A 24,835-nucleotide genomic window follows, 5' to 3' on the forward strand; every position below is an offset into this window, starting at 1 on the left:
TCCACTTCTGGCTTTTTTGGCTCTTAATTGGACTTTCTTGCCTGGACTGGCTTCAAACCAGGATCCTCAGATCTCAGACTCCTAAGTAGCTAGGATTACAGACATGACCCACCAGCACCCAGCCTTGTTACCCCTCTTAATCCCTGGACTTCACTACTATGCCTTTTCTTGGCAATTTCTGAAACAATGAGAAGCTAATTTTCTGTCATTCTGCTTTTCAAAGTAATTGTGACTAGTGGTTCTAAGACAATCACAGTCATAAAAATTTTTTTTCAAGATTTGAAGGAGATGTTCATTTACACACATGAATTCTAATACCTTTATTTGAAATCAAAGTTTTATAATATTTCACACTATCCCAAGAACTTGGAAATGCTGGATACCAAATGTTAACTGAAAAAACATTTAAACCTAATAGCTTATCTCCAGTGTAAATTTATGTAACTCTACTTAAAAATGAATAATAAATTCAAATTGCACATCTAGCTTTCTTTTATGTGTTTTTAAGGAAATTTCAAAATAAATTCTTTATGCATAGTTGGCTATATTTGACTTTCAAAATCATTGAAGCTGCACTTTGGTTAATACCCAGCATTACTCCTTACCACTATGATGCTGTCAGTTACAAATTAGACCAAAGGAAAAATTACCTTTGACATGTTTTTTCAAAAAAATCTAGTTTGGGGATCTTCTAGGGTAAATTAGCAGAAATTTTTGCAACAAAGTCAACTACTCACAAACATCAAGACTATAGCGAGAAAACCCCTTTTTCTCTACTTATTTAATATAGCCTGGTTAAGAATCAATTACTATCTTTCAACTTTACATATAGTAGTAGAAAAGCACATTAGCTTCTTTGAGTTTTTACTGGATAAATGGTCATTTTATTTAAAAGACTATCTAATGAGATGATTTATATCATGACATAAAAAATAGAAGGGATTTGCTGTTCAGTGTGAGACTTTTCTTGTCATAAAACTTGAAAGAAGATAAAAATATCTATTTGGTCTTTTTGTTTTTATCATTATTAGAACTACTAGCACTAGGTGGCCTGGAATGTCTGTCTGCTTGTGCTGAGTCAGGGAAGCTGAGCTCTACCACTTTAATCGAAGACTGGGAACCAGTAGGACTGAAGCTCCTAGTTGACCTAGGGGAAAAAAGAATGTCATAAACTTAATACAAAGTTTATATTTAATATAGACCCCTTTTATCATTAGCAAGAGATGCTATAATTCAATAAGTAGAGCTTAAAATACATGTTAGCAAAGTCTAAAGGTATTAATACCAAAACCTTTTTTAAAAGAACATAGCTTCTATAGATAGATCATAAATATGTTTCTATATGAGAAAAATGTTTTCAACTATCATTTCTTAAGAGTTGGAAGCATTAAGCAAGTATTAATAGCATGTTAATGCTGAAATCTCTCAATGAACTAATAAAATGTAGCTGTTGCTTATAGGAGACTAGAAGTTCTAAACCTAGGATCATCAAGAAATTTGTCCACAAAGCACTAGTGTTGAAAGTGTCCCTAGTGATAGATTCAGGACACTATTAAATTGATTGCAGAGGTAAAAAAAAATAGTTAATACTTTTAGCAAAATAAAATTAAATCCTAATTATATACAATTTCACAAATGCAGCTTTAATAAAAAATCATACTCCACAGATCTGTACATCTAAGTTGTTAAAGTTTTAAAAGATTTTTCTCCAACTTGGTCCACTCCAAATCCTAGCTGTACCCCTCAAATCTCACCTGCTTTATCCTAAAATAGTTGTTAATCATGGCCTGTAGGCCAATTTAGAAGTAATGACATCAGAAGTGTTTCTAGCAGAGCGCCAGTGGTTCACATCTGTCATCCTAGCTACTCTGGACACTGAAATCTGAAGATTTCATGCCAGCCCAGACAGGAAAGGCCATGACACTTGGCTCAAGTGCCAATCCTTGAGCAAAAAAGCCAAGGCACAGTGTCCAGGCTTAGTTCAAGTCCAGTACTGGCACCAAAAAAAAAAAGTGTTTCTACTTATAATTACATGGTGCTGGAATAGAGAGCTGGGCAGAGGAAAGGCTGGTAGTGTGGGGCTGGGCCAGCAGCTGTAGGATTAGTTGGGTTCATTTAGCAGCTGCTACAAGCTACAATGTTTTACACCCTCCACTTACCTTCCTGATCGCAGGGAAGACTGTGAAGAGGACCTAGAACTATGAAGACTGCGTTTAGGAGCTGTAGGGAATTCCAACCCATTCTGAAAGAATAAATAACAGCAATCATTAGTTCTGTATTTTCAAAGAAAAATATTCTTAATTAGATTTTATGACGAAAACATCAACAGTTATTTTCATCAAATGTTTAAGAAATAGTAGGGCTGGGGATATAACTGAAAGCCAGAGAACTTGTGCAAAGCCTGTGTGAAGTTCAGTTTCCAGCACCAAAAAAACACAAAACACACATTACGGGGTACTGCATGTGTTACCTGCTGAAAGTATGTTTGGAGGACAACTTGGAGATCAGCATTTTTTTCTGCTATCTCAATTAACATTTCATCAATGTCCTTGTGAAACTGTTTTGTTTCACGAAATTTAATATCTTGTTCCTCTAGAGTTTCATCTTGTGTTTGCTTCAAGAGACGGATATCTTTTATGAGTTTCTCACACTGTAGGAAAAAGTAGTCAATTATTAAATAGACCTCTGTTCCTGATTGTTTGCAGATAAGGATATGAGTTTATGATTTGAGATTTCAAAAAGTATACACATTTACAGGTCAGGTTTTTTTTTTTTGTTTTTTGGGGGTTTTTTGCTTATGTGGTGCTGGGGAATCGAACCCAGGGCCTCATGCATGCAAGGCAAGCGCTCTACCACTGAGCCACCTTCCCAGCCCAAGGTCAGGTTTTTTTTTTTAAAAAAATATATCATTACCTGTTTAGTGACTCTCTCTAATTTTGGCTTCTGTTCCTCAGTATCTTTACGTAGTTGGAGCAAATAATCTTGCTTCCCTGACAATTTTTCCTTGGCAGTTTTTGTTAAATGTTCTACAACTTCTGAAGTATTTTCCATGCTCTGTAGAAAAGAAAGTATTAATATACTTACTGGTTAGAACAAAAAAATTAAATTGACAGTGTTAGCTATTTGTCAAGTATTCACTTAATCTAAATTCTTTGTTTTTAGTTACATGTATTTTATTGGTCAATAATAAGTATAGTGGTCTTGTGGACTGTATTTTTTATATAGTCCCCCAGAAAACTTATTTTGGTACTTGAGAAAAATAAAGAATATGAAACAGGCACTGGTGGCTCAAGCCTGTAATGCTAGCTTCTCAAGAGGCTGAGATCTGAGGACTTCCAGCCAGGGCAGAAAAGTCTGTGAGACTCTTTATCTCCAATTAACCAGCCAAAAGCCAGAAGTGGAACACTGGCTCAAGTGGTAAAAACATCAGCCTTGAGCAAAAAAAGGCCAAGTGAGAGAACGAGTTCAAGTCCTAGTACCAGTATATATGCACACACACACACACACACACACACACACACACACACACACACACACAAATGTACTGGATTATTGAAATCAAATAATTTTCAGAAATTCAAAAGTCATATCTCTTCCGTTTTTTTTTAAATCATTTAGGTCTTGTTTACAAAGCATGTTTACATCTCTCAGTGATTTGCTTTAGTAACTAATTTCTACTTGAATATTTCTTGTCTTTTAACCCTTTTGTCAGTACTAAGGCTTTTAAGGCCTCACACTTGCCAGCCATGTGCTCTACATCTTGAGCCACATCTTGATCTTGTTTCTTTTCTGCCAAATCCTCAATTAAAAATAACAAGTTTACATAAAAAATGAAAATCTTGGGGCTGGGACGTTGGTTCAGTGATAGAGTGCTTGCCTTGCATGCATGAGGCCTTGGGTTCGATTCCTCAGCACCACATAAGCAGAAAAAAGCTGGAAGTGGTGCTGTGGCTCAAGTGGTAGAGCGCTAGCCTTGAGCTGAAGAGCTGAGGGACAGCGCCCAGGCCCAGAGTTCAGGCCCCATGAAGGACAAAAAAAAAAAAATCTTTTGTACAGTTAATAGAGATCCTTTTGAAAAGTTAAAAGACAATCAACTGGGGGAAAATCTGCAATATTCAAAGGAGTGGTAGCCATAACATTTAAAGTTCCTTGGTGGGGTGCCTATGGTTCATGCCTGTATTCTAGCTACTCAGGAGGTTGAAATTTAAGGATCCTAGTTTAAAGCCAGCCCAGGCAGGAAAGTATTTAAGACTCTTATCGCCAATACACCACCTAACCAGAAGTGAAGTTATGGCTCACATGGTAGAGCACTTGCCTTGAGCAAAAGAAGCTCAGGGACAGTGCCCAGGTGCTGAGTTCAAACCACACACCCCACACACTGGCAAAAAATTAAAAATAATTAAAATTGTTAAAAAATCTCCACAAAATGAACAATAAAGAGAAAAAAATAAAAGGACACAGAAGGTCACTTCATTCTTGGAAGGTACATTTATGTAGTAAACACAGATGCATGATCTATTATTCAGAGGCATGCAAATGAGGAGTTACCAGTATGTATTCATCGAACTAGCACAACTAGAACAGTCTGCTCCCACCTAGTGTTAATGAAGAGAAGAAAAGGTCACATTTGTGCAAAATGGTGGGATGTGAATTGGTACAATGCTCATCAAAATTAAATGTCTGCAAACTGCATGACCCAGCAATTAAATTTAAAAATAACTTTTAAAAAACTTTTGCTTGAAAAGGTCAGATAATGTGATGTTAGGAAAATGAACCCTTAGATATGTATGTAAATTTTTTTTTCTTTCATGCATTTGTTTCTAACACATTTATAAGATTATTTCCTTGTTGCTTTGTGTGTCCCTCCCCCACAGTATAACCTCTGCTTTCACTATATTTGATGTCGGTATAATTTGTGGAGGAGATGGGGAAAAACAAGTCATTTAAAGATATAGGTGGACCCGTTGCAACAATGAGAAGTACAAGTTGTCATGTCGAAAACGAACTTTACAACTTTGGTGCAGGGCGGGGGGGGGGGGGGGGGGGGGAGGATTAGGTGGGGGGTGCTGGGAAGGGATGTGAAGGGTAAACAAAGGAGGAGGCTGCAATGCTTGATAAGAAATGTACTCATTATCTTGCCCATATAATTGTAACCCCTCTTTACAGTATGTTCACAAAAAAATTAATTAAATTAAAAGATTAAAAAAAAACAACTTTTGCTGTGTGCTCAAAATGTGACAGCATTTTTTCCCTCTATTTTTGGAAGTATGGGACCTCACACTTGGTAGGCAAGTGCTCTACTACTGAGGTATCCCTCCAGCCCTTTTTTATTTTTGCATATAGTGCCTTGTATTTTTACTTGTGGCTGACCTCAGATTGTGCTCTCCAAGTTATGCTTCTTGCATAGCTTGAAACACAGGCCTGCAGTACCGTGCTCAGCTTATTGTGTAAGATGCCATCTCTCTTACTTTTTGTCTGAGTTGACCTGGAACCATGACCTTCCTGATCTCCCAGTTGCTCGCCAACCTCCCCAGTAGACAGAATTACAAGCAGAGCTATTGCACCCAGCTAAACTTTTTAAGGGACCAATCGTAATGTGATCTTAAGGAATTAAATTAAGAATCTTAAGGAATGTAATAAATAGTAGGCCATTATATGGCAGTTGTGAGTCATCAACTAATAACACATAACTGTTGATCTGAGCATTATTAAAGAATTTTAATTGATTTACTATTTCATTCACTTTGGTAAGGGATATGAGATGTATATCTCTTACTATTTTCCTGAAAAGGCTCCAAAAAGACTGCTTTCTTTGTGCAAGAGTAAAAAATAAGTAGTAAGAATAACAAAAGAATACAGAGGGGCTAAAAGGCAATGATATAGATTGTTGACTTTTATTGGCAGTTTATTATTAAGAAGCTTATGGAATTTACCTGGATGTCTTCTTCAATTTCTCTGATTTGTCTTTGTTTGTATCGATATTTTTCATCAGCAATTCTTTTTTGTTCTTCTAGTTTAATTTTTAGCCCATATTCATCACCTTCAATTCAGAGAATTTTTAGTTTGATTTTGATATGCTATATATAAAATATAAGGTATTACATATATTACATCTCCTAACTTTTTGTTATTAAAGGTTAAATTCATTATATCTACTTGAAAAACAGTATGAGCATGTAGTAACTTTTTTTGTTGTTTTTGCTTTTTGTTTTTGTCAATGGTTAGGCTTGAACTCTGGGCCTGGGTACTGTCCCTGAGCTCTTTTGCTCAAGACTACCACTCTACCACTTGAGACACAGCTCCACTTCCGGCTTTTTTGATGGTTAATTAGAGATAAGAATCTCACAGACTTTCCTGCCTGGAAAGGCTGGCTTTAAACCATGATCCTCAGGTCTCAGCCTCCTGAGTAACTAGGATTACAGGCATAAGCCACTAGCACCTAGCAAATCATACTGTGTTCACTCTGTGCTTTTTTTTTTTTTGCCAGTCCTAGGTCTTGAACTCATAGCCTGGACACTGTCCCTGAACTTCTCTTGCTCAAGGCTAGCACTCTACCACTTCAGCCACAGCACCACTTCCAGCTTCTTCTGTTTATGTGGTATTGAGGAATCAAACCCAGGGCTTCATTCATGCTAGGCAAGCACACTGCTACCATATTTCCAGCCCTGTAGTAACTTTTTAGTCAACACAAAGTAGCAATATGCTACAAATTTTTTTCAGATTGAAGTTAATTCCATAGAGAATGATGTCATATACCCACAGATCTAATAAGGGAAATAATACATTAGCAGAATAATTACAAAAAGGGGAAAGAATGGAAGGATGTTTGATTTTTCTGACACAATCAAACATGGCACATTCTTTATAATTCAATGGTTTTTTTTTGGGGGGGAGGGGTCCGGTCGTGGGGCCAAAACTCTTGGCCTGGGTGCTGTCCTTCAGCTCTTCAGCTCAAGGCTAGCACTCTACCACTTAAGCCACAGCACCACTTCTGGCTTTTTTTTTCTGCTTATGTGGTGCTGAGGAATGGAACCCAAGGCCTTAAGCATCCAAGGCGAGCGCTCTACCACTGAGCCAACTTCCCAGCCCCAATTCAGTGGTTTTTTTTCTTAACTAAATAAACTTCACTGCATATATTTCTTTGACTCCTACATACTAGTTGGTGTCACTTTTTTAAAAGACTGTTTGTAATGATCATTGCAGTTGGTCAGAACTTGCAGAGTGTTTTCGAGGGCATAAATTTCCTTTTCTGCTTTGTTGATCTGAGCATCCAAACTGTCACCTTCCCTTTGAAGTTCTTCTTTTTCTTGAGCAGCCTGAACAGAAGAGAAGGGAATCACTTAAGGTACTAACTCACAGGGAGTCAACCCACAATTAAAGTGTGGCTGTTTCTGGTCTCTTTTTCTCCCACCACACTATTTCAAGTGAAATGGCCGTTTAACTAGGCCATAGAACCTAGCTGGAGGAAGCAAGTCCCCAGGTATGTGCCTTGAAAGGTTATTCTTGTTGACAGTGCTGTCAGTCTGTCTGTCTGTCTGCTGCCTAGCTGCTGTGCAGGATGCAACTAGTTCTTGCCCATGCTCCTGGACAGGTTGTTTTGCATTACCACAACCCAGAAGCCCTGGCTGAGTGACTCAAGACTGAAACCTGAAACTGAGAAACATGAACTTTTCCACCTAGAGTGTTGATGTGGGGATATTTTGTCATAGAAATGGAAGTTTGGCTCAAAGGCAACATTTGTTAAGGAAATGTGTCTAATTCACTTCCTGAAGAATAATGATACTAATGTTATTGTAAAATATTAGAAACTGAAGTGTTTCTAACAAACCTATTTCTCACAGAGTACATTCTAGTGTAAAACAAGTGTCCAGTGGTTGAATAAAACTGCTTTTAACTGAAATTGATTTTATGGAAGCTTATAGTATGTTCATGCTGTATCTGCTGACCTGGAACCTGAAAAGTTCTTAGAAAATCATTTGAGAACTCTGGAGAGCCTGCCTACTGAGTTATCTTGGTTAAAAAAAAGTTTTTGCTGAGAGAAGAAATTTTTCTTCTCAGCATTTATAGCATTTGATGTTTTCTAGCCCCATCTATTCACAATCCATTTTAAAGACTGTGGGAGGTAAAACAACCTAGAAAATGAGTTTTTTGGATAAACCTTGGTTGCCTTTTACTTCTCTCCAAGATCTGAAATGAGAATGTTCCTGAACCTCCTGCTTTAATACCCGATTTCAACTCCACATGCTATTAATGCCACTTCCCTTTTCAATCAATTTGATACCTGCCTAGCTTTATTATTATTAATAATTAATTAAGATAAGTTCTTGCAAAATGGCTTTCCCAAGCTGGCCTCAAACTGATATTCTCCTTGATCTAAGTCTCCTAATTAGGTAGGATTACAAGTATGAGCCACTGCACTTGCCTTGGAAATGTTTGTAGGATTTTTGAGCATTTCAAAGCATTTTCAAATGATTGCCTAATTAATATGACCTAATAAAAATGAACTGAAGACATTAAAATATGCCCAAGTATAGACCTAAAAATATGTTGAAGAATGGTCATCCAGGCAATACTGGTTCATGCCTATAATCCTAGCTACTCAGGAGGCTGAGATCTGAGGATCTTGGTTTGAGGCCAGCCAGGCAGGCATACAAGTCCTCACCTAGTTGAACTAGAGGCATGGCTCAAGAAGTAAAACACCAGTCATGAACAAGAAAACCAAGCAACAGCATGGAGCCCTGGGTTCAAGCCTTGGTAACCGGAAAGTAAAACCTAGTTAATTGGAATGACCTTAAAGAAGAATGGCTTTAGGGAAAGTAAGCAAATTTTGAAAGCCAGAAAGGAGTGCTTTCTCCAGCTCATGGAGATCTTTTTCAATGTCTGAATTTTTTTTTGGGGGGGGGGGGGCGCGGGTGGGGAGATGGGAGTACTAAAGTTTAAACTCAGAGCTTTGAGTTACTTACATAGGCACTCTACTGCCACTTGAGCCATGCCTCCAGCCCTTTTTTGTCAGTCATGGATCTTGAACTCTGGGCCTGGGTGCTGTTCCTGAGCTCTTCAACTCAACACTAACGCTCTACCACTTGAGCCACAGTGCTACTTCCGGTTTTCTGGTTGGAGTAAGAGTCTCACGGACTTCCCTGCCAAGGCTGGCTTTGAACCACGATCCGCAGATCTCAGCTTCCTGAATAGCTAGGATTGCATGTGTGAGCCACCAGCACCTGGCTTCCAGCCCTTTTTTACTCTGGTTATTTCTGAGATTATGGTCCCACTTTTAGCCAACAGTCTGACCATGAGCATCCTATGTATGCTTACTAACACAACTGAGAACAGTAGGTGCATGCCATCACACTCAGCTTTTCTTTTAAAATGGGGTCTCATGAACTTTTTGCCCAGGCAAGCTGGCCAATCAGGCCAATTGTCCTGATCTCAACTTCCCAAGTAGCTTGAATTACAGACATGAGCTTGCTTCCACCATAGGGCCTTTTTCATCTTTTTGCTAGCATAGTTGTATAGCATGGGATGATTCACTTTGGTAGATCCATGAATACAATATACTTAGATCGTATTCACCTCCTACTACTCTTTCTTATCCCTCTTACATGCAATTATTATCTTACTTGCAATTTCAAAAAGGGTTTCATTATGACTTTGCATGCAAAATAAGTTGATCATATTCTCCTTCCTCCTTACCCTCCCACAGTTCCCTGAAATAGTCCCCCATTTGGGTCCACATCCTTTATCTTTAGATGTAGCTTCTGCACATGTGAGAAAATAGGCAGTATTTGAGTATGCCTTATTCACTTAATCATCATATTATCTCCATCTCCATTCATTTTTCTGCCAAATGACATAATTTGTTCTCGATGTCATGGCTAAGAATGCTACGCATGTCTTCATTGGCCATTCATACTTGTTTTGTGAACTGTCCAACTCACTTGCCTCAAGGATTGGGAGTTCATAAAACTAACAGTGCTTCAGGAAATGAATTCTAAGAAATGGAAACAAGAGGTCTTTTTCTTTGTTGCTGTTTTTGTTTTCCTTTATTTTTGTCTTGTTTGTTCATTTATATGCCTTTGGGCCAGTAAAGGGAGGCACAGAAATGGAAGGACAGAGGGTGAACAAATGCAGCAGTGATGCTCACTAGACACAATGTTAAAAATGAACTATACAACTTGTGGGTGGGGACAGGAGAGGAAAACTGGGAGAGAGGGAAGGATTCAAAAAGAAATGTACTCTTTACCTGGCTTATGTAACTGTAACCCCTCTGTACATCACCTTTATAATAAAAATAACAAATTTTTAAAAATAATACTGTTTCAGTACAACTGTTTTAGTCCCTTGTCAAGTGCAATAGGTAATGGCTTTAAGCAAATTAAATAAGTTGCTTTGTTTTAGGAGGAAGATGTCAGGTTCATTTTTAAAATCCAGAGAATCCAGGCACTGGTGGTTCACACTTGTAATCCTAGTTACTCAGGAGGCTGAGATCCAAGGATCCCAGTTCAAAGGCAACCTAGTCAGAAAAGTCCATGAGATGCTTATCTCCAAAAACAACCAAAAAAGCCTGAAGTGGAGTAGAGCTGTAGCTCAAAACTAGAGTGCCGGCTTGGAGCAAAAGAAGCTCTGGGACAGTACCAGGCCCTGAGTTCAATCCCCAAGAACCACAGCAAAAAAAAAAAAAAAAAAAAAAAAGCAAGCATTTTCTGTGGTTTCAACATGAACTCTCCAGTATGAGCCCAGGCTCAGATAAGGAAGGTTTCATCAGACCAATGGCCTCTCTAGGCAGTGGTACAGATAGTAGGATGTATACCCTGGAAGTGACAGATGGGGATGTGTCACCATGGAGTTTCATCTTGTCCCTGGTCCCCATGAGGTGAGCCTCTGTGGTCCACTATGCCCTCCTGCCTGATGTCTGCTGCACCACAGGCCTAGAGGATTGTCCACTGAAACCACAAGTGAAAAGAAGTCTTGTCTCCTTTTAAACAGTTTCCCTGGGTTATTTGTTACAAGGACAAAAGAACTGGCTAGCACATGATTACTAGGAGTGGGTTAACACAGAAAGGAGACTTCACACTACCACAACTGTAAAGCAACTAAGATTACCTTGATGACATAATAGGCCTGCGTCTTCTCCCCTTCTCCTTCTGGAGGCAGCATTACAATGGTAAAGATTTCATATCGATTCTTCAGTTTATCGATTTTATTTAGCCTATCATGGAACTCAGCACTAATAGGAAAGAAAGATGCAAGGAACTATCATGTGTTCTTACTGAAGGCAGAGGGATTGTGTTACTATTAAATGCAAACATAAATGTGTTTTCACTTTTTAATATTTCAAATGAAAGTTTACCCTACTTGAATGCTAACAGGTTAACATGCCACAGCTTCATGGATGCTGGCAGAAGACACCAACTCCTGGTGACTGAGGCAAAGGACTTTATCACGCACAACATAGCAAGTAGTGGCCCCTTTCTGACTGCATTACTTCCCTTGTACCCCATGCCCAAGCCAGCCAGGAAGGGTTCAGAGGCCTGTACAAAACACAATAGAGCTGGGCACTAGTGGCTCACGCCTGTAATCCTAGCTACTCAGGAGGTTGAGATCTGAGAATCACGGTTCAAAGCCAGCCTAGGCAGTAAAGTCCATGAGACTCTTATCTCCAATAAACCACCAGAAAACCGGAAGTGGTGCTGTGGCTCAAGTGGTAGAGTGCTTGCCTTGAGCTGAAGAGCTGAGGGGCAGCACCCAAGCCCAGAGTTCAAGCCCCACAACTGACAAAAACAAACAACTAAACAAAAAAAAAAAAAAAAACAAAAACAAAAAAAACAAAAAAAAAAACAATAGATTTGTGCTGCAGGTAATGAACCTCACCCAAGCAATGGGAAATGACCATGACTATTTCTCCAAAAGGCCCAACTGTCTCTAACTTGTGCTGTTCAAAGCAGAACAGGAGCTAGTGCCAGTGCTCACACCTGTAATCCTAGCTACTCAAGAGGCTGGGATCTGAGGATCAAGGTTTGAAGCCAGCCCCAGCAAGAAAATCCCTGAGACTCATCTCCAACTAAGCATCAAGAAAAACTTTAAATTAAAAAAAAAATTAAAAGCTGGAAGTGAAGCTGTGGCTCAAGTGAAAGAGCACTAGCCTTGAGCAAAATGCTCAGGGACAGCACCCAGGCCTTGAGCTCAAACCACAGGAGGCATGTGTGAGTGCATGCATGTGTGTGAGCACTGGTGCGCACATGCGCGCTCGCTGGCGCGCACACACACACACACACACACACACACACACACACACACACACACACACACACAGAATAAGAAAATTCATGCCTCCCTTGCCTTTCCTTGCAAGAAAGGTGAAAATGATAGAGAATTTTCTTTCAACATTCAATTCTTAAATGTTAGCTTCATTTTTCTTCCATTTCAGTATTTGGGGAGCTATACTAATATACGCACAGGAATATGGAGGTAACTGCTATAGCCTCATGAAAGCAAGCCGCCAAAGTTAGTGAAATCAACTCATCACTTTCCTATTCCTACAGAGTTCTGATGCAAACAGATTTAATGTCAGAGGTTATACTTCTTTTTATTTTAAATTGTCAGTGTTGTCATCGGACTTCCACAACTTCACACTTAAGATGGCAGAATGAACAGAGCTATATCTTTCCTCCTTTCTAAAGTAGGGGAAAAATACACACACACACATACACACACACTTATCAAAAAGAAAAGAAAGGACAGTGAACAAGACCCTTATTCAAACCCTAGTACTGCCAAATGAATGATTAAGTGAAATATAAGCTCTGGAAGTAGAGGTAGACTCATTTGATGGAGTGCCAACCTTGAGCAAAAGGCCAAGCACAAGTACAAGGCCCTGAGTTTAAGCCTTAGTACCAGGACAAAAATAAATAAATAAATAAAACAGGAAGAAGGAAAGGAGACAGGAAGGGAGGGAGGGAAGGAGGAAAGGAGAAAAGAAAAAAAGAAAGGGAAGGAAAAAAACTCTGTGACAAGAAAGACAAGAACTTATTCATGAACTAAAAGAAAAAATGGAAAACACAGATGGGATAAGATCAGCAGAACAAAAACAGATAGACCCCTGGAAATTTGCTGCAATAACAGTAGCCTTTTTCCATTGAGTTTGGATATGACCCAAACTCAAGAATATAAAATAAAAGAGCACCAGTGATCTGTGAGGCCCTCATCAATGAGAAGTTAAGAAAAGATCTGTTTACACACGATCAGGGCCATTCCCCTCATCCCTGGACATACATTGGGATGCTGACATGGTTTCTTCTCCAATGATAACTAGACAATTACCAGAGTTTCCCCAAACATGAATATTGCAACGAGAGAGAGAGAGAAGTAAAAAAACAAATATGTAAAGCCGGGCACCTATGGCTCACACCTGTAATCCTAGCTACTCAGGCGGCTGAGATCTGAGGATCATGGTTCAAAGCCAGCCCAGGCAGTAAAGTCCATGAGCCTCTTATCTCCAACAAACCACCAGAAAACTGGAAGTGGCGCTGTGGCTCAAGTGGTAGAGTGCTAGCCTTGAGCTGAAGAGCTGAGGGACAGCGCCCAGGCCCAGAGTTCAAGCCCCATAATCAAAAAATAAAAACGAAAAACAACCCAAAAAGCAAATATGCAGTAATTTCTAAAACAGAGGAGGTAAATAAGGAGAAATGTTCCACTTAGCAATGAGATAATGTCTTCATTATTCAAAATAAACACTACCTATCCTTTTGTAACCATGGAAACCCTAACCCTGCCTAAGTTTTATTAGAACACAGCCATGATCATCCACTTACATATTTTCTTGTTTTGGTACCTCAACTTTATTTTTGTTCTTTTTCTTTCATGATCCAGCTATTTTTAAGTGTCAAGGACTGTCAAAAATGCAGACTGCAATTGAGTGATTTAACTGCAAATGTTGAATCAAGATCTAATTGTCAAGATTAAAGGAGACAACATATTGAAAGTTCATAATTATGTTTACATGCTTTTTATGGCTGATTTTAGTCACAACGGCAAAGTTGAGCGGCTGAAACAAAGACTACAGGCCTTCAAAGTACTAATATATTTCCATCTAAGCCCAATGGAAAAGTGTGCAAACCTCTGATGAGAAGAAATATGTCACTGACATAGATAAAATGGATGAAAAAGTCTCAAATTGTTGTTCTAAAAAATATTTACCAATGGATCTTACCTACATAAACTCTTGAAAATGTAATCAACTATATAGATAAAAAGCAGATCAGCAGTAGTCTGGGAACAGTACATGGGAAGAGATTGGATAGAGAAATTATAAAGGGCACAAGGTTATCTATGGACATGAGGTTGAATTAATTGCCTTGTGTATGGTGATATTTTCTTAGGTATACATTTAAATTATATACTTTCTATGTGTGCTATTTATTGTATCTCAATTTTGTCCCTACAGAGTTGGTTTTTAAATGAATCTTCAATTAAACCACTGATAGGAAAGGTAAAAGAAAAAGGAACATTTGGTATGGTAATATCAAATTTTGTGAGATGACATTCAAGTAATACATAAATTTTTTAGCCTTTAAAGTTAAAAATTAATAAATTCCACATCTATCTCAAGAAATTGAAACAAAAACATTCAAATGTCACAAATAAGAAAAAGTAATAAAGGTGAGATTAAAAATTAATGAAATGGGAGGGGGGACCAAGATGGCGACGGGGCAGTAGGGAAACGCCACAGCTCTCTCCAACCAAAAAGAGAGTTCGAGTTCCAATGCTTAATCTCCCCAAGAGACCTACAACAACAAAAAGACGAACACTCAGAGAAAAACCAGAGGCGGAGAATAACAAAAAAAGAAAGAGAGAAAAAGAAGAATTTCAAAACAGAGAAAAGCGAAGACCCCTCCCCCAACCTTTACTGGCCGCGCGGCAGTGCGCCAAGCCGCCGGCCAGCCGGCCCCCGGCGGGGGCTGGGGGACCCCAGAGACACAGCAGAGACACAGGGGGCCGCTTTCAGAACATCAGGTACTGGTTTGCAGAACAGCAGATCGCCAGGAACAGAGAAACCTACCAGCCGGGAGTCTCCACGAGGATCCCACCCCCACCCCTCACTCTCCACCCGAGCAGAGAGGCTCCATCCCGCCAAAGCCACTCGGCATCAGCAGAGTGACAAAAGGACCAGTCGGCAGACCACCCGGCCCGCCTGATGCCTGATCGCGATCGCAATGATCCAGCACTCTCCACCCGAGCAGAGAGGTTCCATCCCGCCAAAGCCACTCGGCGCCAGCAGTGCAAGAAAGGGTCCTGTCTGCAAACCACCCGCCCGCCCGATCACGATTGCAAAGACCCGGCGGGGTCACTCGGGCCCCAGAGGTACCAAGAAGCTGCCTGAGCGTGGACACTCTTGACCCGACAGCTTCGACAGAGGCAGAGACAGAAAAGAATCACACAGAGCCACCACCGCCCAACCCAGCCCGGATTGCAACAACAACTGACGACCTACACCACACAGAAACAACCAGCTCCAGGGTGAGTACCCCACAGGGGAAGTGTATCCCTCAAGGGAGACCAGAGCTGGAGGGAATCCCCAGACCCTGACCTAGACTCCCTACCCCAGCACCCGGACCACAGGACCCACTAAAACTGGGAACTGTTTGAGAGCTCCACCAGCCCATGGAGCACACTCAGCTGGCCAGGCTAGAGCAAGAGTGCCCCTGGAAGGGAGCTTAAATGCCCAAGCCAGGAACAGCGCCCCTGGGTCAAGACTACCAACAGTAGAAGAAATTTGAACTGTGTCCCCCAGGCTGTATAACCTAGGTGGTATACACATCAGCACAGGCCTAACGAGTGCGCTCCAGGCTGCATAACCTAGGTGGTATACACATCAGCACAGGCCTAACAAGCGCGCTCCAGGCTGGGGCCGGAACCAGGCCCGGGGATCCGGCGCCTGAACAACACAACCAACTCCTCCCAATTGAAGTAAAAAGCTGAGCATACGCCTCAACAGAGGGGAGAAAACCAGGAAACAACACTCCCCCGGGAAGCACGCCTGTGACAACAAAAGACCTGGAGGCCCAGGACAAGAGAAGCCCAAACCCCACCAAAACTCCACCCATATACCCTAGACTGGGAATTGGGCAACACAGGCTGCCAGCACCTGATAGTAAGCAGGAGCACAGACTGTTAAGGCGGCTCAGCAATAGAGTCATAGTCTTGGATGTATGAGGCCCTGGATCTGATTCCTCAGCATCACAAAAGCAAAAAGGGTTAGAAGTGGTGCTGTGGCTCAAACGGTAGGGTGCCAGCCTTGAGCTGAAGAGCTGAGGGACAGCACCCAAACCTAGAGTTCAAGCCCACAACCAGCCCAAAACAAATAAACAAAAACACATCAGGAGCCCATAGCAGACTCCAGCATTTGGGAGAGTGCATCCAGAGCATCTGTTCTTCACAAGAGCACCCGTAGGAGCAAACACAAGCAGTCTAGGCTGCTCAACCCTTCCAAAGGTGGGAACTGCCAGCAATCTACAGCAGAGAGCTGAGAATCCTAAGTCAGAATAGCAGCTGGAAATAGGCTCCTAACAGAACCCAGATCAGGCACAGACTCTCTCTACCAATACAGAATCAGCAACCAAGCAAAGACAGACACACCAAAACAAAATTGAAGAGCAGTCTCCTGAACCTCCATGCGAAAATCACAGAGAAAAATCACAAGGTTTACTACCACCCAGGAGAGCAAGCCCACCTCAAAAGCCAGCAGCCACACAGGGGAGAGCCCCAGTGGGAGCAAAGCAGGAATGGAAGACAAAGGCTACTTCCAAGGGTTGCTGGAGGCAATGACTCAAGAAATAAAGCGAGAAATTGATCAGAAATTGAAAGAGCACAAGGATGAACTATCCAAAGAGATACAGGGTATCAAACAAGAGATGCATGCAAAAATAGAAGCTGCACAAACCTCAGTAAGAAGTGAGATAAACGCCAAATTAGAGGTAATGCATACCTCATTGAGAGGTGAGATCAGTACTCTGAGAACCAACATTGAATCCATAAAGGGATCCATTTCCTCCATGCAAACCACAATAGAAGCCACTGTCAACAGAGTGAATGAAATGGAAGGTAGGGTGTCAGATACAGAAGACAGAATACACCAACTGGACCAAAAAGTGACAGATATGGAAAAATCACTCAAATTAAACAAAAGGGATATTCAAGAGCAAGCAGATAATGCTAAAAAATTTAACCTTCGCATAATTGGAGTGGACGAAGGTGAGGAATTCCAGAGCAAGGGAATGCAACACCTATTTAACAAGATAATCAATGAAAATTTTCCCCACCTCAAAAACGACCATCTTAACTACATCACAAAAGCTTATCGAACACCCAACAAGCAAGACCCCAGGAGAAACACTTCTAGACACATTATAGTAAAAATGATAGATCTGAATAATAAGGAAACAATCCTGCATGCAGCAAAAATGAAGAAGGAGCTATACTACAATGGGAAAAAAATAAGAATTACTGCAGATCTCTCCACACAAACAATGAATGCAAGAAAAGCCTGGGAAAGCACCATACGAGCCCTGAGAGCCAATAACTGCCAACCCAGACTGATCTACCCGGCAAAGCTAGCATTCACATTCGATGGAGAACTGAAAACTTTTAATAGCAAAGAAAAACTAAATGAATACATAAACATTAAGCCAGCATTACAAAGAATTCTAAGAGGGGGGACACAACCTGAAGAAAGCAGCCAGGAATTGGGGCCTGCCCCAAACAGGCGTTACTCAAAGTCTAACTGAGCAAGCACAGGAGGAAAGGAAAAAAAGAAAATCTTAGGAAAACAGAATGGCAGGGACAACAATGCATCTCTCTATACTTTCTCTTAATATAAATGGGCTGAATTCGCCAATTAAAAGAAAACGAACTGAGGACTGGATAAGAAAACAAGACCCATCCATCTGTTGCCTTCAGGAGACCCACCTCTCAGCCAAACATACAAACAAACTCAGAGTGAAGGGGTGGAAAAGGATCTACCAATCAAACGCCCCCAGTAAGAAAGCAGGTGTAGCTATCCTGATATCTGACAAAATAAACTTTTCATTAAAATCAGTACAGAAAGACAAGGACGGACACTACATATTAATAAAGGGAACAATCCAAGAGGAGGATATAACCATCATCAACTTATATGCCCCAAATATTGGTGCACCCAGATATGTCAAACAAATGCTCTCAAACTTAAAGAATAAAATAGATCCCAATACGATAATACTAGGAGACTTTAACACACCACTCTCACCAAAGGACAGGTCTACCAACCAGAGGATTGGCAAAGAAGCTACCGAATTAAGAGAGGCCATACTTCAAGCGGAATTAACTGACATCTACTGAGTATTTCACCCTAAAACAACACAGTACACATTCTTCTCAGCAGCTCACGGAACTTTCTCCAAAATAGACCATATCATAGTTCATGCAAGGAACTTAAGCAAATACAAAGGGATCGACATAATCCCCTGTATCCTATCTGACCACAGTGGAATCAAGCTAGCTCTCAATAACAAAGCATACCGCAGAAATTTCTCCAATACATGGAAATTGAACAGCACACTCCTTAACAATGCCTGGATAACAGAAGAGATCAGAGAAGAAATAAAGCATTTCCTACAATTCAATGAAAATGAAAACACCTCACAAAGAAACTTGTGGGACACAGCAAAAGCAGTCCTGAGGGGCAAATTTATTGCCCTCAGTGCCCACATCAAGAGAATGGAGACAGACCAAGTAAATAATCTCATGTTGCAATTAAAACAGCTAGAAAAACAGGAAAAAATGGGACCTAAAGCTACTAGAAGAAGCCAGATAACCAAATTAAAAGCAGAGATTAACCAATTAAAAAATTAGAAAACCATAACCAAAATAAACCAAACAAAAAGCTGGTTCTTTGAAAAAATAAACAAAATTGATGGCCCATTGGCTAGATTAATTTAAAAAAGAAGAGAGGAAACCCATATTAATAGGATTAGGGATGCCACGGGAAACATCACAACACGTACCCAAGATATCCAAACAATTCTAACAGACTACTTTCAAAAGCTATACTCTCTAAAGGAAGAAAATGGGGCAGAAATGGATGCATTTTTAGAGAAATACAAGTTGCCCAAACTGAGCAAAGAAGAAGTTAACCAATTAAATAAGCCAATATCCTATAATGAGATACAGGAAGCTATCAAAAGTCTTCCAACAAAAAAAAGCCCAGGACCAGATGGATTCACAGCAGAATTCTATAAGACCTTTAAACAAGAACTAATACCCATACTCCTCAAGCTCTTCAGAGAAACAGAGAAGGAAGGAGCTATCCCAAACTCATTCTCCGAAGCCAATATCACACTCATCCCCAAACCAGGCAAAGACCCAACCAAAAAGGAGAATTACAGGCCAATCTCCTTGATGAACACAGATGCAAAGATCCTTACAAGATTCTAGATAACAGAATCCAGAAACACATAAAAAAAATAATTCATTATGACCAGGTAGGCTTCATCCCAGAGACACAGGGATGGTTTAACATACGTAAGTCAATAAATGTAATCCAACATATCAACAGAGCCAAGGTCAAGAATCACATGATTATCCCTACAGATGCAGAAAAGGCCTTTGACAAAATTCAACATTCATTCATGCTAAAAGCTCTGGAGAAAATAGGAATAGAAGGAACATTTCTAAAAACAATAAAAGCCATTTATGACAGACCAATAGCCAATATTATACTTAATGGGGAAAAGCTACAACCAATTCTCCTAAAATCAGGAACAAGGCAAGGATGCCCACTGTCTCCACTCCTCTTCAATATAGTCCTAGAACCCTTAGCCAGGGCAATAAGGCAAGAAAAAGACATTAAAGGGATCCGCATAGGGAAAGAAGAAGTTAAACTATCCCTTTTTGCAGACGACATGATACTATACCTCCACAATCCCAAAAACTCCATCCCCAAACTCTTAGAAATCATAAATCACTTCGGCAAAATAGCAGGATACAAAATAAACCCACAAAAATCAGTTGCCTTCCTATACACTGATAATGTACAGGAAGAGAGGGAAATAAAGGGAGCAACCCCATTCACAATAACCTCCCGAAAAATAAAATATTTAGGAATTAACCTAACCAAAGATGTAAAAGAACTATTTAATGAGAACTATAAAAAGTTAAAGAAAGAAATTACAGAACACACTAGGAAATGGAAAGACCTCCCATGCTCCTGGATAGGCCGACTTAATATAGTAAAGATGGTAATACTTCCAAAACTAATATACAAATTCAACGCAATTCATATTAAAATCCCAATGACGTACATCACTGAAATACAGAAAACAGTCCAAAAATTCATATGGAACAACAAAAGACCTAGAATAGCCAAAACAATTCTAGGGGATAAAGACAATATGGGAGGGCTATCCATGCCGAACTTCAAACTCTACTACAGAGCTATAATAACAAAGACAGCATGGTACGGGCACAAAAACAGACCCGAAGACCAATGGAACAGAATAGAAGATCCAGAAATAAACCCACAGGCCTACAGCCAGCTGATATTTGACAAAGGAGCCAAAGACATACAATGGAAGAAACACAGCCTCTTCAACCGCTGGTGCTGGGAAAACTGGGCAGCCACATGCAGAAAACTAAAAGTGGACCCCAGCCTATCACCACGCACCAACATCAACTCAAAATGGATTAAAGACCTTAACATTAAACCTGAATCTCTGAAACTACTGCAGGACAGAGTAGGAGAGACACTTGAACTAATAGGCACAGGAAGGTACTTCCTGAACAGAGTCCCAGGGTCACAACAAATTGGAGAGAGACTCGACAAATGGGACTACCTTAAAATAAAAAGCTTCTGCACAGATAAAGCTATCGCAACCAAGCTAGAAAGACAACCAACTAATTGGGAAAAAATATTTACCAGCAATATATCAGACAAGGGGTTAACATCCTGTATATACAGGGAACTCAAGAAACTATCCCTCCCAAACCCAACAAACCAATTACTAAATGGGCAAGGGAACTAAAGAGGGACTTCTCAAATGAAGAAATAAAAATGGCAAAGAAACACATGAGGAAATGTTCATCATCCCTGGTGGTGAAGGAAATGCAAATAAAGACAACCCTGAGATACCACCTTACCCCAGTCAGAATGTCCCACATCCACAAATCAGCCAACGACAAATGCTGGAGGGGATGTGGAGAACGAGGAACGCTATTACACTGCTGGTGGGAATGTACACTCATACAACCACTTTGGAAAGCAGTCTGGAGGGTCCTTAGAAAGCTAAAGATTGACCTCCCTTATGACCCAGTCATACCACTTCTAGGCATCTACCCTGAACAACAGGAACCAATATACAAGGACACGTGCACCTCCATGTTTATTGCAGCACTGTTCACAATAGCTAGGATATGGAAACAACCTAGATGCCCCACCACAGATGAATGGATCCAAAAATTGTGGTATCTATACACAATGGAATTTTATGCAGCCATTAGAAATGACAAAATAATGGCATTTGCAGGGAAATGGATGGAGCTAGAAGGAATCATGTTGAGCGAGGTAAGCCAAGAACGAAGAGACAAACAGTACATGGTCTCCCTGATAAGTGGATGATGAATCCAAATTGTTAGGTGATATGACAAAACTAACAGGACTTAAGAAACAAAGAACTCCCACTCATCTGGTTGAACCACTACTAAATATTCCCATGCTGTTGATCACATATATGGTATATAACATATGAGCACCGTTATATATTACAGACTGTGATAGACAATTTGCTCCAGGAAAGTTAGAATGAACTTGTGACTTTAAATGAGCATCATTATTCCACAATACTGTGAATTTCCGGAAATTAAATAATCACTTAATCACAATCAAAAAAAAAAAAAAAAGAACCTTGGGGAAGGGAGGGAGGGGATGGTAGGGGGAAAACAATGGAGGGGGTAACAATGTTCAAGAGGAAGTGGAAGTGTACTCATTACCTCACTCATGTAACTGTAACCTCTGTATAGTATCTTTACAATAAAAAAAAAATCTTATGTAAACTAAAAAAAAAAAAAAATTAATGAAATGATGAATAAATGCACCAGTTGCAAAGAGTAGTAAGACTTGTTTCTTTCAAATATTGGTAAGACTACTTACTTACTGATTATACACAAGAAATAAAAGACACAGGTGATTAATATCAAGAACAAGGGTCATTTTTATAAAGACTACAGGAATTAAATAATAAAATATTATAGACTATTTTATGGCAATAATTTGAAATTTGAGATGAGTTGGAAAGTTTTTCACAAAGAAAATATGCCTGATTTATTGATTCTATTAGAAATATAAACTCTGCATTTTTTGGGGGGGGGTCTGGTAATGGGGCTTGAACTCTGGGCCTGGGCGCTGTCCCTCAGCTCTTCAGCTCAAGGCTAGCACTGTACCACTTGAGCCACAGCGCCACTTCCGGCTTTTTTCTTTTTGCTTATGGGATGCTGAGGAATTGAACCCAGGGCCTCATGCATGCAAGACAAGCACTCTACCACTGAGCCACCTTCCCAACCCCAAACTCTGCATTTTTCTATAGTAATAAATTAATTGAACCAGTGGTTGAAAATCTTTCCCCATTAGAAAATTCTAGGTCCCCAGTGGCTTTACCAATAGTCTTTAAAAATCCAATGTATTCTATTTTACAAACATAGATATAATATAGAAAAATACGAGACACAAAATACGAAGGTATACATAACCTTTATAACCTGAAACCTAAAAAGGCCTTAGAGCAAAGAAAACTGTAAGTCATTTGTACCCATAAGTACAGATGCAAAAATGTTAGCTTGGCTTAACTCTGAAAAACTGATCAATATAATTAATTAATGAACAGACTGAGCTGTTAATTCATTCATGTTAATGAATGGAGAAAATGTCAACATCCATTCCAGTTAAACAAATAAACAATCTGTTATTGAAGAAAATGGAAAAGGATATCTCAGAACAAACTAGGGAGGGGAAGTAGCACAGTTTGTCCAGATGACAGGAAGCCCCGGTGGGATCCCCAGCACAGCAAAAACTAAATATATATTAAAGCCCAGCCACTCTTAGGGTTAATGGCAAAACAATGCATGTTTTTCCTACTGAGAACAGGAATAAGAAAAAAAGTCGCTGTAATCACCACTATTCAGAACTGAACTAGAGGTCTTAGCAAGTACAATATAGAAAGAGAAAGAAAAAGTATAGATTGGAAAGAAAGAAGCATAGCTATGATAATTCAAATTTTAATATGAAAGAATACCTAGAATATCAGAATCTGTAGGTGAATTAGAGGTTTGGGAAAGCTTCTGAATATTAGTCCTCAGCCATGCACAAAAATGAATTCCAAATCGATTAGTGATCTTAAAGTAAAACAGAAAAGGTCCAAGTTTCCAGCCTGGCAAAACTTGGATGCATTTACACGAAACGCTTAATAAACTGAAAATTTTGTCCCCAATGTGCAAACAAAATGACAAGACTAAATCTGTGCCTGGTGATGTCAATCTAACTCTGAAGCTACACAAACACAGACACCTTTACAATTTGCCTGTATGTTTGCTTTGTTTTATAGTATCTGTACTCCCTGTATTTTTCAAGAGCTATTCTATAAACAGATGATGTATTTCTCCATTGAAAGTACACACACACACACACACAAAAAACAGCAAAATCTTAAAAAAAAAAAAAAAGTAAACCAGAGCCTCTAAAGATCACAGGATTAGTCAAAGGGAGAAGAAACAGCCTAGACATCTGGCTCTGATACACCCTAAGGAAAAGCGTTTGCATGTGAGTAATAGAGATGGCCATCCCACAAGCAGTGGAAGAGACAGGGCTGCTCACATCACCCTCATGTTTGTTTCCCAATTCTTCAGTAATGTTTCAACACCTTCACAATTACCTTATGATTTGCCGTTCTTGATCCACACATCGTATCTGGGCGGCCAACATGGTTTTGTGAACCTTAATTTCTTCACTTCGCTCTTCCATGGCTGTACGTAATTGCAGTTTTCTTTTTTCCAGTGAAACAATTTCCTCAGCCTTACTGTGAAGCAGTTCTCGAGTGCGCTTAACCTCCAGTTTTAAAAGATTGTAATCTATCATCAATTCCTGTTGAAATAACACAATTTTCAAATATTGGAATATTTAGTTTTATACCAAAATATTTTTGTATTGCCATAAAAGTCAAACTTAGCCAGGTGTCAGTGGCTCATGCCTGTAATCCTAGCTACTCAGGAGGCTAAAATCTGAAAATCATGGTTCAAAGCCAACCCAGGAAGGAAAGTTCATGAGACTTTTAACTCTAGTTAACCACACACACACACACACACACACACACACACACACACACACACACACACACACACACACACACACACACACACACACACACACACACACACACACACACACACACACACACAAAGGCAGAAGTTCAGAGCACCAACCTTACTGAAAAAGTTAAGGGACAGTGCCCAGGGCCTGAGTTCAAGCCCCAGTACTGGCACACACACACATACACAAAAAGTCAAACTTGAAAAGGTTTTTTTGTCAGTCATGGGGCCTGGACTCTGGGGCTGGGTGCTGTCCCTGAGCTCTTCAACTCAAGGATAGCACTCTACTGCTTGAGCCACAGCGCCACTTCTGGCTTTTTCTGCTTATGTGGTGCTGAGGAGTCAAACCAGGGCCTCATAGTTGCAAGGAAAGCACTCTACCACTGAGCCACCTTCTCAGATCCAAAAAGGTACCTTTTTAAAATGGGATCATTGACTCAGACATTAT

The 24,835-nt window shown here is 40.0% G+C and overlaps 1 protein-coding gene across 1 annotated transcript in view; it reads right to left on the reverse strand.

Annotated features, from left to right (window-relative positions):
- Positions 1–326: 326 nt before the first annotated feature.
- Ccdc39 (coiled-coil domain 39 molecular ruler complex subunit) overlaps positions 327–24,835 on the reverse strand; it is a 65,452-nt gene continuing 40,943 nt past the window's right edge. The window contains exons 13-20 of the mRNA XM_070025828.1: positions 23,955–24,163; positions 11,104–11,227; positions 7,157–7,316; positions 5,934–6,040; positions 2,914–3,054; positions 2,471–2,650; positions 2,160–2,242; positions 327–1,147 (exon numbers count right to left, since the gene is read on the reverse strand). Coding sequence (XP_069881929.1) covers positions 1,000–1,147; positions 2,160–2,242; positions 2,471–2,650; positions 2,914–3,054; positions 5,934–6,040; positions 7,157–7,316; positions 11,104–11,227; positions 23,955–24,163 — 1,152 coding nt within the window. The 3' untranslated portion in view covers positions 327–999. The remainder of the gene's footprint in view (positions 1,148–2,159; positions 2,243–2,470; positions 2,651–2,913; positions 3,055–5,933; positions 6,041–7,156; positions 7,317–11,103; positions 11,228–23,954; positions 24,164–24,835) is intronic.

The sequence above is a fragment of the Dipodomys merriami genome, unplaced genomic scaffold, assembly GCF_024711535.1.
Source record: "Dipodomys merriami isolate MVZ:Mamm:240054 unplaced genomic scaffold, mDipMer1.0.p SCAF_173, whole genome shotgun sequence".
NCBI lineage: Eukaryota > Metazoa > Chordata > Mammalia > Rodentia > Heteromyidae > Dipodomys > Dipodomys merriami.